The sequence below is a fragment of the Salmo salar genome, chromosome ssa15 (assembly GCF_905237065.1).
Source record: "Salmo salar chromosome ssa15, Ssal_v3.1, whole genome shotgun sequence".
NCBI classification, from domain to species: Eukaryota; Metazoa; Chordata; class Actinopteri; order Salmoniformes; family Salmonidae; genus Salmo; species Salmo salar.
The window spans coordinates 73,889,412-73,907,322 of record NC_059456.1 but is presented as its reverse complement, the minus strand read 5'-3'; the positions used below and the strand labels follow the sequence as shown (position 1 = coordinate 73,907,322).

The window sequence follows — 17,911 nt, the reverse complement described above, 5'->3', positions numbered from 1 at the left end:
ATATACGTAACATGATGCAGCCACCACTATGGTGGAAAATATGGAGAGTGGTACTCAATAATGTTATATTGGGTTTACCCCAAACATATCACTTTGTATTCAGGTCAAAAAGTGAATTGCTTTGCCACATTTCTTGTAGTATTACCTTAGTGCCTTGTTGCAAACAGGATGCATGTTTTAGAGAAAAATAAATTCTGTATAGGCTACCTTCATTTCACTCTGTCAATTAGATTAGTATTGTGGAGTAACTACAATGTTGTTAATCCATCCTCAGTTTTCTCCTATCACAGCCATTAAACTCTGTACATGTTTTAAAGTCATCATTGGCCACATGTGTCACGTCCTGACCAGTATAGATGATTATTTGTTATTGTAGTTTGGTCAGGACATGGCAGAGTTTAGTTAGTTTATGTATTCCGGGGTTTTGGGTTTCTTTTCTATGTTTGTGTTTCTATGGGTTTTCTATCTGTTCTGTTTCTATGTTAGTTAATTGGGGTATGGACTCTCAATTGAAGGCAGGTGTTTTCTAGTTGCCTTTGATTGGGAGTCCTATATATTAGGGTGTGTTTGGTCTTGTTGTTTGTGGGTAGTTGTTTTAGCACTGCTATACGTGTGTAGCCTGCTATACGTGTGTAGCCTGCTATACTGTTCCTGTCGGTCATTGTTTTCTTGTTTTTTGTTCGTGGTGTTCACATTATAATAAATTATGATGAGCACGCAATCCGCTGCATATTGGTCCACTTTTTCCGACAGCGATTTCAACATATCTTCTGACGAAGAGGAACGTGACAGAACTACCCACCTTAAAAGGACCAAGCAGCGGAGGAAATCTGGTGAGGACCGGGGAACTCGGCTGGTAAGGGAGCCCGAGAGGCAGCCCCAATATTTTTTTTTTGGGGGGGGGCACAAGGGTAGTTTGGCTGGGCGAGGATGGAGCCCCAGGCCAGCTCCCCGTACCCTTTTTGGGCAGAGACCTACTGGACAGGTCCCGTGCTTTGGGGTGATGGGTGCTGTGGCGAGGCCGGGTATTTTCAGGCCGGTACGCGCAGTACCAGCGCCCTGCATGTGCCAGGGGAAAGTGGGCATCCAGCCAGTAGGGGTGATGCCAGTCCTGCGCTCGAGACCTGCCAGTGCGCCTCTACGGTCCAGTGTTTCCCGCTACACGCACTAGCCTTGAGGTGCGTGTCTCCAGGCTGGCACGTCCAGTACCAGCCCCACGCATCAGGCTTCTAGTGCGTAAGTCCAGCCTCACCAGTCTGGAGCCGCCCGCCAGTCTGAAGCCGCCAGAGCCGCCCGCCAGTCTGGAGCCGTGTAGCGCAGGTACCGTCGTTGACGGCAGCCACCCTCCCTTCCCTCCCTTTAGTTTAGGGGGATTTTCAGTTTGTTTTGGGGGATTACTGGGTTCTGTGTAAGGTGCATCCGGGGGTCTGCACCTTTGGGGGGGTGGGGTATGGACTCTCAATTGAAGGCAGGTGTTTTCTAGTTGCCTTTGATTGGGAGTCCAATATATTAGGGTGTGTTTGGTCTTGTTGTTTGTGGGTAGTTGTTTTAGCACTGCTATACGTGTGTAGCCTGCTATACTGTTCCTGTTGGTCATTGTTTTCTTGTTTATGTTCGTGGTGTTCACATTATAATAAATTATGATGAGCACGCAATCCGCTGCATATTGGTCCACTTTTTCCGACAGCGATTTCAACATATCTTCTGACGAAGAGGAACGTGACAACATGGTGAAATCCCTGAGCGGTTTCCTTCCTCTCCGGTAACTGAGTTAGGAAGGACGCCTGTATCTTTGTAGTGACTGGGTGTATTGAAACACTATCCAAAGTGTAATTAATAACTTCTCCATGCTCAAAAGGATATTCAATGTCTGCTTTTTGTGTTTTTACCCATCTACCAATTGATGCCCTTCTTTGTGAGGCATTGAAAAACCTCCCCGGTCTTTGTGTTTGAATCTGTGTTTGAAATTCACTGCTCAACTGAGGGACCTTACAGATAATTGTATGTGTGGGGTACAGCGATGAGTCATTCAAAAATCATGTTAAACACTATTATTGCACACAGAGTGAGTCCATGCAACTTATTGTGACTTGTTGCACACATTTTTACTCCTGAACATATTTAGGCTTGCCATAACAAATGGGGTTGAATACTTATTGAATGACATATTTTCCTTTAAATAATTCCACTTTGACATTATGGGGTATTGTGTGTAGGCCAGTGAACAAAATCAAAATGTAATCAATTGAAATTCAGGCTGTAACACAACAAAATGTGTAAAAAGTCAAGGGGTGTGAATACTTTCTGAAGGCACTGTATCTATCACATCACTCTCTCTTTTTATCTACACTCTCCCCTCTTATGAAATTGTTTTTAATGTCTTCCATTGTGGATGTTTTCGTTCACCCTCAGGAATTGTATCCATTAGTGGTCTCAGGACATAGTTTCTTAGATAATTGCAGTGGCCCATTTGTGTTCCCTGATATTTTACTTCTGTTTATCTAGGTAGTAAACCTTCAATCCATGTCTTCTGGCTCGGAAAATACCACACACTGAATCGCCATGTATCTCTGGAATTTGAAATGGAATGCTGTCTAGTTTGATCATGTTTTCATTGCTGTCTGTCTGTTCCCTTTTACACAGAGCTTGGCGATATGGCACGCGCTATGCAAAGAATGACTTTTGTCAATAGACAAGAAAACATTCCTCTTCTTCGTGACTTTCAATACTTCCACAGCAGTTTGAGAGCTGGCGTTGATATGTGTCTATGAACTTTCTGTATTACCCGATGGGGCGGTGAGGTCACTGTCACGGTTTATCAAACGGCTTCACTACAGAGCTGAGTGCTATGGAGAGTCCAATATATTTATTTCTGTTGGGCCATAGCACTTTTTTCACCATCACAATTGCTACCATCTTATTCTTTTGTAGTGTTCTCAGTTTGGGCTTTGTGAACTTTCCCAATTCTTAAAAGATGAGTCTTTAGATGACTATCGTCACTGGTGTAAGGTACTTAAGTAAAAATACTTTAAAGTACTACTTAAGTCGTTTTTGGGGGTATCTGTACTTTACTTTACTATTTATAGTTTTGACTAATTTAACTTTTACTTCACTACATTCCTGAAAATGTACTTTTTACTCCATACATTTTCCTTGACACACAAAAGTTCTCATTACATTTTGACTGCTTAGAATGCTTAAATTGCCCAATTCACGCACTTATCACAGAACGTCCCTGGTCATCCCTACTGCCTCTGATCTGGCGGACTCACTAAACACACATGCTTTGTTTGTAAATTATGTCTGAATGTTGGAGTGTGCCACTGACTGTCCTAAATAAATATTTTTTTTAAATGGTGCAATCTACTTTGCTTGATATAAGGAATTTAAAATGATTTATAATTTTACTTTTGATACTTCAGTATATTTTAGCAATTACATTTACTTTTTATACTTAAGTATATTTTAAACCAAATACTTGTAGACTTTTATCTCAAGTAGAATTTTACTGGGTGACTTTTACTTGAGTCATTTTCTATTAAGTTATCTTTACTTTTACTCAAGTATGACAATTGGGTACTTTTTCCACCACTGACTATTGTGATTGAGCACACTACCATCAATCTTTCCTCAGATAGGCAGGACGATTCCAACTTAATAGTAGTACTGATCTAGGATCAGGTCCTCCCTGTCAATGTAATCTTATTAATTGTGAACAAAAATGATAAACATAGCAACATACTGTAGTTAAAACAACATAGCTTCAACAACATAGCGCTATAGTACGTCCAGTTTTAGGCATTTAGGGCCATATCATAACATTCTGCCATGCATGACTAGAACACTCCTTATTGCCTACCTCATGTGAGAGACATGGATCCCCTTCCTTCAACAGCACACAGACACGCACGCACACAGCGACAGTGTACACACACACACACACACACACACACACACACACACACACACACACACACACACGCACACATGCACACAAACACACGGTATGAACAACCCCACAGGGGAAGCCCAACGCTTGTCACTCGGCTCAACTAATTACCGCCCCACTGACGAACAGTAATTACCGAAGCCGCCGCAACGAGGTTTAGTGAACGTGACAAAGTCATTAGACTCATGCTCCTTGCCTCCCGTAGAGCCATCACTACTTCTCTCACTCTCTCTATCTTGCTTATTTATTTATAAAATCATTTATTTACCCCCTTTTTATTCACAATTTCAATCTTGTCTCATCGCTGCAACTCCCCAACGGGCTTGGGAGGCAAAGGTCGAGTCATGCGTACTCGGAAACATGACCCACCTAAACCGCGCTTCTTAACACTCGCCCACAGCAATGTGTTGGAGGAAACAATGTTCAACTGACGACTGACCTCGGACAATACTGGGCCAATTGTGTGCCACCCTTTGGGACTCCTGATCACGGCCGGTTGTGACACAGAATGGGATGGAACCTGGGTCTGTAGTGACGCCTCTAGTAGTACTGTGATGCAGTACCTTAGACCGCTGCACCACCCGCTATCTTGCTTATTATTCACAAAATGTTTGTTTTCTTTTCTTTTTCTGTTCACAGTTTGATGGTGACAACATGTACATGAATGACAATAACCAGGAGTTTCGGTCACCAAGCCAGGTGAGTAGTCCGGTTCAGGGTTCACCAATTAATCCTAAAGGTTATACCTCCATTATGGTCAAGAGACATTCTCTTTGTGGTGACTAGGTGACTTATCAACATAAGCCTTCAAATATCTATTAACGAAGTATGGAAAGCACAAACAAAGGAATGATACTGAGTCAGTGCAACTACCCCGCTGGGGGTCTTCCATGTTGTAGTTTTCGCTTCTAGAAACATTCAATACATTTGTTAAACACCAATAATGCCACCGAAAGTTTGCCCTAACTGCTTATTTATTGTGTAGTTCTTATGGAGTTCCCAAAACCCATAGCTGTGTGACCTACTCCAGGTAAGGTAAGGTGTAGATGAGTTGTTACCGAAGTGGGTTTCACTTCCTTGTCTCAAACCCATCCGCTCCTTGGAGGGCATAGGCCATAAACAAACTTCCTCCAGCAGACTTGGTGTTGTGAGGTTTTACAGTATTTGAAGGTGTTGTTAGATTTGTGTCAAACTAGTCTGTTGGGAGCTCAGGGCCCGTATTCACAAAGTGTCACAGATCCTAGATCAGCACCGCTACTCTGACATGATTTGTGAATACGGGCCCAGGAGTGTAAGATAGGAGCGGACCGACACTCGGTCACTCGGTCCGCTCCTATCCGGACACAGGTTGACATTTATTGTCATGAATCTTGGAGGCAGCTCTGCAGAGTGGTCACAAGCTAGCACAAGCCACAAAGTCATTCAATTTTAAAGCTAACCCTAACCTTAATCCTAACCTTAAACACACTGCTAACCCTAATGCCTAACTCTAACCTTACATTTTTGTGTTCATGGATTTTTACAATATAGCCAATTTTGACTTTGCAGCTGTCTCATCTAGCGGAAATCGCTCAGTTCTGCCTCCAGGGCAAGATTCATAACAATAAACGTCAACCTGCAGTTTGGACGGGAGGGAGTGGAGCAGAGTACTCACAGCCAGAGTTAGAACGCCTTAGTTGACATATGGCAGTGTTTAGATCTCCAGGATTTGTTGATACTGCGGCAAAGCCTTGGTGTTTAAACAAAACATAACAAGGTTCCAACTACTCATCAATTAGCACTTGCCTACACAGAGAGAGAGAGCAAGGGAGAGAGAGAGCGAAGGAGGGTGGGAGGTGGTGAGAGGGGAAGAAAGAGTGAGAGAGAGGAAGAGAGAGGTGGAGGGAGAGAAGGAGAGCATGAGGCAAACCCTTTCCTAGTAAGTTTGTATTTTCTTTTAAGTCTTGATTGACTGCGTATAATGAGGGGTTGAAGGATAGATTTAGCAGCTTATTGGTTGCTCAGTGCAGCAGCACAAGGTCTACCGACATCACTGGAAACCCATTGGTTGCTTGTAAATTGGGCAAACTGTTCGGCACTATTGTCGGTCAGGCTGGTCATATGTCAATCAGCACCTACTCTACTTTAAAGTGTTACAGAGAGCGTTTGAACTACTTTGCCGATATGAAACAAAAATACAATCATAATATCAGTTATAAATATCAAATTCCCAGTTTATGCTACAAAACCAATTTTATAAGAGGTTTTAAAAATAAGTAATATTTGACAAAAAATTCCATGACGTACAGTAAGGTATTGTTGGTATAATAGATGGATATAGTTCAATGCCCGATTAATAGAATTCAACAATACATTTCTTGGTAGTCAAATAAAATAAAATAACATGTATATATAAAGCCCTTTTTACATCAGCAGATGTCACAAAGTGCTACACAGAAACCCTGCCTAAAACCCCAAACAGCAAGCAATGCAGATAAGCACAGTAGTCCAACAAATATTGCTATCAGGTTGTAAATCACAGCTGGTCTGTATTGTTTCAGTTTCAATGACTCAATATTTTGGACAAAAAAACGGACTAAAGTAACTACGGACCAATTCTAACTATATCGTTTTTTCTGTGGCTGTGGCTAGAGATGTGCATTTGATGATAGGGAGATTGTGATGTGCAAAACTCCCTGATCTTCTAAAAAAGATATGTTTGTCTAGTTGTGTCCAGTCCAAGTGGTGCTTGTACAGGCGGACCATCTATGGGAGGAAGGACGTCAGCGTTGCGCAGCAGCTGAAACCTGGTCCCGACTGAGTCCCAACGCTCCTTGGCAACAACAACACCAGGCTCCAGAGCATTGAAGCTGTAAAACAAGAAAATAGAAGAAAAAAATGTAGAAGACATTACAACCTTGCATAGCATCAATTCACCTCCTAAGTATAGATAATAAGAATAACCTCATACAATGCAATGAAAATGATATTCACCTGAAGTGCTGGTACTACTTTGAAGTGCTGGTACTACTTGATCTGTGGTTGCGGCCTGAAGTACGCAGTCGTGTTTTGTTGCCAGCCATAACTTTCCACCAGCACCGTACCATTCTGCAGTCCAACCTGTTGTGGGATGTTGACCCCCGTCACAGTGCTGTCCTTGACCACACCAGCAATTTCTCCACAGATTCCTGAAGGAAGACAGCCTGACTACATGTACCTCTGAAAAACACACAAATAATGTGAGATCCATAAAAGTAGTGCCAATCATGTTGGAGGTAAATGAAATAATGAAAACGTGTTGTTTATGCTTTACATTCCAAGTGTTGTCATCGATTCCTTGTGGAGACGCCACACCACTGCTTTTGTCACATGAGATGGCAGCAGCTTTCCACCAAAGTGTTTGTGTCCTGGGCGGTGTCCTGGTAATACTATTGCATTATCCTCTGCGTGGTTGTTGATGAAGTTCACAACTCACTGCAAGTACTCATGCTTCAGGTGTGACCTGTGCTTGCTTGGGCCGGCTCTCTTTTTGATGGGAGGCATTAGACCGTTCTCCTTGTGTGACTGACTGGTGGAGGAGAGTCGGGGGTGTTCTACTGATGCTGAAAGACAAATTCTAGATACAAATACTTTAGCATTATTATACAAAAGATGGCCGTAATCACCTCCAGACACACCTGGCTAACTAGAAGGGGTTATGTAATCATCTGTGGAGTCTTTTGTTTAGGCATGTAGCTAGCTAGCTAGCGAAACAATGAACCATTATTCCAACCCATCACAGGAGGTTGGCGGCACCTTAATTGGGGAGGATGGGCTCGTGATAATGGCTCTTATGTAGTTATGTGGCAATATGAGCCAGGACCCTTTTAGTCATTACCTTGTTTTTATTTTTTTATTGCATCTCCAATTTTTGGTGATTTTGGGAGTATACGTTGTTGTCATATTTAAGTCATATCATGGCCTTTATTTTCCTGACCTTTTTAGGTGGAATCATTGGCAAATTCAAGCACATATAGTATGCCTAATGGCCTATTTTAAAAGGATGGGGCATGATCCAATACAGTTGTTCTGCCCTTAATGTGGGTTACTTAGACTTTTGATGGCCCGTCAATGTTGTGTCCTATGTCTGTGTACAAAATGTGGAGTCTAGTACAGAGTCGCCTTTGTGAGTGTCCAAGGCTTTTTGTGTCTAAGTAGCACCCTTCAACACAGAGACAGGAGATTACATTACACACGCTACTGTATCTCAGGCCCCTTCAAGAGAAAACCCGCTAAACAAAAACAGCTTTCCTTGACTCTAAGCTAGGAAACAGGTCTAGTCACTCAGTGGCTTTTTCCAAAGGTATTCATTTGTTTGTTGTTACTGTACATGTAAGGGACTTTGTAATTTTTTGTTTGTTTACCAGCTGACATTCTTGTGGGCGACGTATTTAGTGGATCAACATGACATGGTTGTTAATCAGTGTTACATGTGTTTTCCTACTGCATACTGTACCAGTATAACTAATAATATCACTAATTCGCCCTATTGACTCGCGTCCGGGTGCCGCGTTTAATTAGAATCCAGGATTTTTAATGGCTCGTTCAGTGATCCTGATTGATATGTTCCAAGAAAAATAACATCTGTCATTTGATCTTTCCAATCTGTCATTGGATGCACATTATTCACACACACTTCAAGTGCAATGATGTTAATTGCTACACATACATGTAAAATAAATGTAGTACATATTGTGTGTTTACGTCAACAAACATGGTCGCCAAATTACGTGTGGCATCATGGGTAATGTAGTAATGTAGTGTAGTTGTCCTTATACAAGCCTTCCTCTAGCCCAGTGTTGCCCAGACTTGGTCCTGGAGCCCCCCCTGGGTGCATATTTTAGTTTTTGCCGTAGCACTACACAGCTGATTCAAATATCCAACTCATCGTCAAGCTTTGATGATTTGAATCAGCTGTGTAATGCTAGGGCAAAAATGAAAACGTGCATCCAGGGAGGGCCCCAGGACCAAGTTTGGGAAACCCTGCTCAAGCCTGCGTCTGCCCAGTGCATTGAGAATCCATTGGTGCCCCAAATAATCAGGCTGATTGGATATCAGGCCAGTGTGACGGACAGGAAATGCTTTGATTGGGACTGGTCTGGAATGAGCGGTGAGGGTGATCCGTTTGGGTGATTACAGACTGGAGCCGGTGTGTGTTTACGTTGCTGTCGCCCTCCTCTCTGTTTTTACAGTCCCTGTCCCACTGGGGTTTCATTTACAATAGAGCTTTAACAGACTGGATTTATAACTTCCTCTCTATGTTATAATCAGTCAGTGTAAGGAGAGCAGACCTGAGTTAAAAAACTATTTGAAATATTTCAAATACTTTGAGCGTTTGCTACCTGGAGTGCCAGGAGGATAAATAAAGCACTTTTGAGACTTTTCTATTGGTTCCTTTGCGACAGGCGTGCTGAATCAAGCACAGATCCAGTATTCAAAAGACACTGAGTATACCGAACATTAGCCCTCAGAACAGCCTCAATTCGTCGGGGCATGGTGTCGAAAGCGTTCCACAGGGATGCTGGCCCATGTTGATTCCAATGCTTCCCACAGTTGTGTCAAGTTGGCTGGATGCCCTTTGGGTGGTGGACCATTCTTGATACACACGGGAAACTGTTAAGAGTGAAAAACCCAGTGGCGTTGCAGTTCTTGACACAAACTGGTGCGCCTGGCACCTACTACACTACCCTGTTCAAAGGCACTTAAATGTTTTGTTTTGTCCATTCACCCTCTGAATGGCACACATACACAATCCATGTCTCAATTGTCTCAAGTCTTAAAATTCCTTCTTAAACCTGTCTCCTCACCTTCATCTACATTAATTGAAGTGGATTTAACATTGACATCAATAAGGGATCATAGCTTTCACCTGGGTTCACCTGGTCAGTATATGTCATGGACAGAGCAGGTGTTCTTAATGTTTTGTATACTCAGTGTAATTTCAAATAGAATTGGAACCCAAATCTGGTGTGTAGAGGGAGAGAAAGAATGACAGAGAAATACTTTTCTCTCTGTTACCTCATTTTTCACTTTTGTACCAACCCTGCCTTGCTGTAGAAAGATACTCAGGGTCTTTTAAGAACCAGCTAGTTTTAGCTTGTTTGTGTTTGTGCCTTTGTTTCTTTTGTTGTTGAGAATGCAAGACAACGTGGGGCTCTTATATAGTCACGACCACAGGGGAGCTGTTGCTGATGGTCTAGATTAGAATAGAAACTTGGATAAAGTGGCTTCTCTCTCTCTCTCTCTCTCTCTCTCTCTCTCTCTCTCTCTCTCTCTCTCTCTCTCTCTCTCTCTCTGTCCCCTTTCTCTCATTTTCCGTCTTTCTCTCTCCTCTTTCTCTCTCATTCTCTGTCTCTCTCCATCTCTCCCCTATCTATCTCTCTCTCTCTATCTCTTCCCTATCTCTCTCTCTCTCTTTCACCCCTCTCACCGACACACACAATATCCCTCCCCTCTCACCACACAGCAGCTTCATCCAGTCAAGTGCGTTGCCCATAGGGTCCGTGCAGATGTTGTTTGGCCTCTCTGGCCCTGCGCTGTTCCGACACACATCTCCACTGACTGACTCACAGCGCAGGGAGCAGAAACATCTTAGAACACGGTGGTAGCACATACACCACATGTGGGTGATGGCGAGGTGAGAGCGAAGTTACTTAATGGTGACTCATGGTGTACCATTTATACTCTGAGCACAACAGACAGACGCAAGCACGCACGCACGCACACACACACACATACACTCCCCTTCCCTCTTCAGTGGATGTGCATATACAGGTCTCTTCTCATCATCTTTCCTTTTTGGTAATGCGAAAAGTTGCATGAGTAGATGACTAATCATGTGGAAAGGGTGACGCACATCTCTTTCCTGAGCCCAACTAGAACACTTTGTGCGATGCATAAAAACAATGGAGAGAGTGGAGATGGAAACCTTATCGTCTAGCTCTATCTGTTGTGTACTGTTATTCTAAAGCAGTTACACCAAAAAAATATGCTCCTTCAACATTGAAAAAACATTGAGACAACACTGAGACAACATTGAGGGAATAGGATGCCCACACCCACGCTGAGAGGATTTGTTAGGGTCGTCTTATGTAGGTCAGCCTATGTCAGCCAATAAATCCAATTATCATCAGCTTCTGAAAGAGTAGAAATGAAAGAAGAAATGGGCTTAGGGTCGCCACGATCTCTGTGAGTGCGTTCCAGTTTTAGCTGAGATTTCCCTTTATGTTTCAGGTTCTACTAGACTAGACAACAGGACCGATACAAGACTATCCCAATATCTTTACTATAGCAGACTTGGGTTCAAAAATACTATTTCAAATAATTGAAAATGCTTTTAAGCTGGGCTTGATTGAGCTTGCCTGGCGCAATGGAACCAATAGCATAGTTGCAAAAGATCTGGTTCTTCAGACAGATGCGCATTTTAAATATTTCAAATAGTATTTGAACCCAGGTCTGGAGTAAAGTGCATGAGAATTATCTAGTGAAGGCCCTCCTTTGACTGTGACTCGCTTGGTCCTCCTCATCTAAATGTACATCGTGCTAAAATCTTAAAACCACCTTATCAGCAGGGAAAGTAAACTGAATGATTCATGCACTCTTTTAAGAGAACTTGAAACCTTGGATCTATTTTGGGCTCCACTCTATATGCAGTATTGCTGCTGTGGAGGGATTTAGAGAGGACTAAATAGTTTTAGCTTTTTCTCTCTCTCTCTCTCTCTCTCTCTCTCTCTCTCTCTTCTCCCCCCCCAGTGATCTTTCTCATCATATGGCGACCAAGGTCATGCCTGAAATACAATAGACGTGTAGACATCTGGTATAATACTGTGGAAAGTTAAATCTATATGAATGGCCCTGCCACAGTAGATTCTCTCTGATGCACTCCTCGCGGTTCAGTGAAAGTAAATCACAATGTTCTCTTATTACCCTGACTGGAATGAGGGCATAGAGAAAGAACATGAGGGATCACCCCATTCCCCCCTCCCCCTGTTTGCCACGGCTTAAAGAGAATGACATCACGGAAATAAAAAATAAATGAGGATTATGGGTAGGCTATTGTGCCATATGTGATTACCGGGGCTTCCACATTCCCCTAGTGGGAAGAGTGACTACAGGCTGACATTTTTTATTTATTCTTGTGATTTTAACCATAATGATTGGATAAAATACGGAAATGTGGTGCACCACAAATATTCCTGTTTTTGGCCACTGACAAAGATCGTGCTTTTCGGGATGTTTCAAACGGTTGTAGGAGTCTGTCAGAGCTTTATTTCTTTATACATACTCTTATTACCCTGTCTGAGAAGAAAAAAAAAACACTTTTCAACCCATATGATCTAGTACATAATAAAAGTATAATAAACCATATACAAAAATAAATAGAAAACGTGAATGAATAAGCCTTTTCATACATTATAACATATATAGTTATAATCTGTTTTAGAAACATCTACCCAAGATCATTCACATTCTTTATTACTTTACCAAACGTATCATGACATTAGTGATAGTCAAAATCTGTTATTTTTGTGAACGTCTAAATCAACATTTGGGACATTTAAACAGCGTGTGTCCCTGCTATAGATGAGGGGAGACGGGCGATGTAAAGCATATGCAATGTCTCTGCCTCCGACGTAAAACAAATGTTTGACTTCCACACAAAATTACTTTGTTACTTATTTCAGGTTTAAGGAGGTATGTCGCATTCTTTATTGTAATTTAGATCCACCTGCTCGAGACAAATTCAATGATTGTGTTGCCACATCTGTGCGGTGAAGCAGTCGAACTGGATAAATGTTTTTATAAGGACCGCGTCTCTGACGTAACGTTGCAGTGAACTTGATTTCACCACTCTGAAAACACATCCATCACATACTATGTTGAATGTCCTTTGAAGAAGCAATAATATAAATGAATCTAATGATGCAGCCGACCACTGGAGAAAGGCAAATGCACGAGTATTCGACAGAGGACGTTAATGTTATCCTAGGATGGCTGTCTTGTGACTTCTGAAATGGTGTGAAATCAAGAAAATCGGTGATGTAAACATATACAGAAAAATTGGGGGTAATTCTAGTGCCAGATTTCAGGGACTGTCAGCTTATTATGGTGTGTTTCTTTTTCCACTCTGGTCAAAAGTCTTCCTCATATAATTTATTTGTATGTGGTTTTGGTGGAGATCGAGCTCAGCTCAAATAGGCCAGACACAGCTGTAATGGAGTGTGGAGAGGGGTCTTTTACCCAACTAAATTAGATCTATTTTGGTGTGACATTTGAGGGAATTGCCAGTGAGGGGAGCAGGATGTCAGATACTCCCCCTCCCCAAGGCTTCTGAAGGACATCACCTGTGACCCTGACACGGGATTGGACGGTGCAAACCGCCCCCTTTTCAGGCTACTTATCCCAGTTCTACCTGGCTGTCAGTCAGCCGGCTCTGAAATCCATCTTCTGCTCTTTTTCAATCGAGGGCCATTTATTGCCATTGCCATCTATTGTAGAGGGCTGGTTCTGCTGATGCATAAAACCCAATGGAGTTTTGTGTCAATTGAAAGCCTGGTGGATAGGTCACGTGCCCCAACGCACTGTCCTTTGTCCTTTTGACCATCGTTCTGAAACACCCACTCGTTCTCGTTGATGAGTGTCGTTTTTGTCCTCTCTCTGCTCAAGAGGCTCTTCTTGGCTGTTGGATCTAGTTCTAGGATGTAACGTTGTGTTGTGTTTGAGTAGCCTATCCTCATCCAACTGTCGTCGTCCTATTGCTTTCTTTTATCTTAGCTAGAGATGGCCGGACATCTTTGTTTATGCATCACCAGCTTCTGCAAATTGCTACAGCAAGGCCAATCTGTCGTTTTCTTGACGTGACATGTAGCTACTGGACTGGCTTTCAATAGATAGCCTATTCTTAGTAAAGGTAGCGGGTGTTTGATTAAGAAAATGGAATGCAGTATTGGAGTATACAGTACAATCAAAACAAAGCATTTAAATGTACATGTATGCTGTGGAATACTAGTGGATTTATCCAATATATTTATTCAACATAGATATTAATCCATTTAATCACTGGTGTTAGATAATCGCATATGTGGACAGCCTACGTGTAGAATGGAACTGTAGAGAGGAGGAGTTGTGCAGTGTCCTCGGAGCTTTACAAGCATTTTTTTCTCCGCAAAACAAAATTATAATACATTTCACCTTTCATGGGAGGGCGATGGTTGGGTAGCGAGGTTGAATTTTACATTTAGTTTTGACCCCTTCTGTTTTCTCCACAGCCTGCAATGTCCTGAAAGACAGTAGATGTATGAATTATTTATCTGTATTTGAACATATTAAACTTGTAATGTCCTTGTCCCACATTTTATCCTCAAGGGCATCCAACAGAGCTGTTAAAAGAATGGAAGGCCTGATTGTAATATCACCTCTTGCAGCATTCAAATCTTCTAACATGAATCCTACATCAATTTACTTTAATCTTGGAGAATCATTTGTCGGAAATATATGTTGTGGTAGTTCGGATAAAAGCTGGATGAAATGCAGGGGAGGCTTTAGCCATTTTAAGCATTTAAAAAGCTAGCGTTTCATAACGTCTTAGCAACATACACTGCATGACCAAAAGTATGTGGACACCTGCTTGTTGAACAGCTCATTCCAAAATCATGGACATTAATATGGTGTTGGTCCCCCCTTTGCTGCTATAACAGCCTCCACTCTTCTGGAAAGGCTTTCCACTAGATGTTGGAACATTGCTGCGGGAACTAATGCCACAAGAGCATTAGTCAGTTCGGGCACGGATGTTGGGGGATTGGGCCTGGCTCGCAGTCGGCGTTCCAATTCATCCCAAAGGTGTTCGATGGGGTTGAGGTCAGGGATCTGTGCAGGCCAGTCAAGTTCTTCCACACCAATCTCGACAAACCATTTCTGTATTGACCTCATTTTGTGCACGGGGGCATTGTCATGCTGAAACAGGAAAATGCCTTCCCCAAACTGTTGCCACAAAGTTGGAAGCACAGAATTGTCTAGAATGTCATTGTATGTTGTAGCGTTAAGATTTCCCTTCACTGGAACTAAGGGGCATAGCCTGAACCATGAAAAACAGCCCCAGACCAATATTCCTCCTCTACCAAACTTTAAAGTTGGCACTATGCATTGGGGCAGGTAGCGTTCTCCAGGCATACGGCTAACCCAGATTAGTCCGTCAGACTGCCAGATGGTGAAGCGTGATTTATCACTCCAGAGAATGCGTTTCCACTGCTCGAGAGTCCAATCTGGCTTTAGAAGATGCTCATTCAACTGATACTTGCCCTATCCACCTTTTTGACCACATCAAGCAGGAAAGTGATTTAGGGGAACTATACAGGTATGGTCATGTTAGACTTGCAGAAAGCTTTTGACACAGTGGACCATGATATTCTCCTGATGAAACTGAAATGCATGGGTCTAAATGATGTAGCAGTGAATTGGTTTGGGTCTTATCTGACCAACAGAACACAAGTATGTAATGTTGGTGATGTTCTGTCAGAGGCCAAAGAAATATCCTGTGGAGTACCGCAGGTATCAATTTTAGGGCCTCTCTTATTTCTTATATGCGTTAATGATATGCCAAGTACAGTAAAGTACTTTATGCTGATGACTCAGCCATACTGGTATCAGGGAAGGATACAGTTTACATAGAGGATTGCATTTTGCATTTTGTTAGAGATTGGTTGACTGACACCAATTTGTTGCTACATTTGGGAAAAACTTTAGCGATTTTGTTTGGAACAAAACGTAGATTGCTTAGGGCTGACAAGATAAGGGTAAACTATGCAGACAAGGAGATTGAATCTAAAACAAGTGTAACTTATTTTGGTGTGTCTCTAGATCATTCCCTTTCTGGAGACCTGATTGCTGCTAAAATGATATCTAAAATGGCGAACAAATTGAAATGATTGATATTTTAACATCAAAGTTAAGAAACTGCTTGTCTCAACCTTGATTCAGTGTCATTTTGATTATGCCTGCTCTGCTTGGTATAGTGGGCTATCAAAAAAGATGAAAAGGAGAATGCAGGTCATGCAAAATAATGTTATCAGGTATATGGTGAATGTCCCCCTAGGACCCACATAGGGGTACAGGACTTCCGGGGGGTGGGCATGTTGCCTTTGGAGTCCGGAGTGGAGAAACTTAAACTTAATCATTATGTTTGACATCTTAAATGATCGTGCCCCAGGTTATATGAAGAACATTGATAACCAACACAGTTACAATACCAGATCTGGTGTTATGTCTTCTAAAATCCCAAGAGTAAACAGTACTGAGAGGAGCACGTTTTTCTATACAGGCATTTGTCTATGGAATAGCCTCCCCTTGGAGATCAAGCAAAGAAAAAGTAGATAAAGCTTTAAAAAGCAGTTGAAGGTTTTCATTTGGACAAGGTTGTCTCAGTAAGAGAAACCACTCCACTTCCCCTTGTGCCCCCTACGGCTGGTCAGGTGTATTTATTTGAATGATATGCATGATGTGCAATGGATAGATTGTTTTAATGTGAAATTACTATGGTTGATTTTTAAGGTTAGGGAGAAGTGCAGTGAATTGTGCCACTTTTTAGGATGTCAATATAAATGAATGTATTTATGGTTGTTTGTAGTTTTGTCTTGCCTTTTAATCATTATTTATGTTATTGTTTTTACCATCGAGGACCACTTTGGAAAAACAAGCATTTTAATTAATACTTTCAAGTGATATCCTCTGGTTCCACATTGTACATTTTGTTGCATATGTCTGTTACCCAAAATAAATTCAATTCAATTATGGCGAGCTTTACACCACTCAAGCCAATGCTTGGCATTGTGCATGGTGATCTTAGCCTTGTGCTCGGCTATGCTGACGTTGCTTCCAGAGGCAGTTTGGAACTCGATAGGGAGTGTTTCAACCGAGGACAGACAATTTTTACACTCTACATGCCGTTGTTACTCCGAGACGTTTCCACTTCACAATAACAGCACTTACAGTTGACCGGGGCAGCTATAGCAGGGCAGAAATTTGACGAACTGACTTGTTGGAAAGGTTGCATCCTATGACGATGCCATGTTGAAAGTCAGCTCTTCAGTAAGGTCATTCTACTGCTAATGTTTGTCTATGGAGATTGCATAGCTGTTTGCGCGAGGTGTGGCTGAAATAGCCGATTCCACTAATTTGAAGGGATGTCCACATACTTTTGTATATATAGTGTAACAGTCAATAAATGTATCCTAGATACATGTATCTCATTGAAACTTGATGTCATAAAGTGTCTTAATAACAGCTGTTCTTTCATTGTTGTGCACATGTTCAAATGCACAGTAAACTACCTCATATTACTGTATAGCCAAGTTATGACAAACCATAGAGAATCCCATACAGTATCCCTTCAATACAATTGGTAGGTTCATTCAGAGAATAATAGGACTGATTAGAGCCAGATAAATGCATAGGACTTTCTGCAGTAATCTAATTATGGTGTTCCTAAATTACATACTTGAAAATACTTGCTAAGTGAGATATTTGCCTTTTTTTTCAAGAAATCCTTATATATTACAATAATATGCTATATTTATCTCGCTCATTAGACAAAACTATAGTAGCACAGTCCTTGAAAGTGTTTTGAGAAGTGCAATTCCGATGGACAAAGTAGAAAATAAATATGGTTGTCATTAACCTGTTTTGTGGGAACGCGAGATCTCACTGAAGTTGAATACAATAGTAATTATAGTATTGTGTTATAAGCCCATACACACGTAAAGTGTATGTTATGAAAACATCAAGGGAAAAAAACGGCCTTTTCTCTTGGTTCCATGCACCAACACCATGCTTTATTTTCCTTAGTATTTCTTTCCATTTGTTTGCTAAAAGTATTTGTTTGCAAGATAAATGGCTGCTCTGGCAGGCGAGGTGACGGCCTACACGAAGATGATATTGAATTGATTTCTG

The 17,911-nt window shown here is 41.8% G+C and overlaps 1 protein-coding gene across 3 annotated transcripts in view; it reads left to right on the top strand.

Moving 5' to 3' along the window:
• The window catches only part of LOC100380856 (thymocyte selection-associated high mobility group box protein TOX), a 136,773-nt gene that overhangs the window by 82,674 nt on the left and 36,188 nt on the right, over positions 1-17,911 (top strand). For all 3 annotated transcript variants that reach the window (XM_014146042.2, XM_014146043.2, XM_045696055.1), the window contains one exon: positions 4,589-4,648. In XM_014146042.2, coding sequence (XP_014001517.1) covers positions 4,589-4,648 — 60 coding nt within the window. The remainder of the gene's footprint in view (positions 1-4,588; positions 4,649-17,911) is intronic.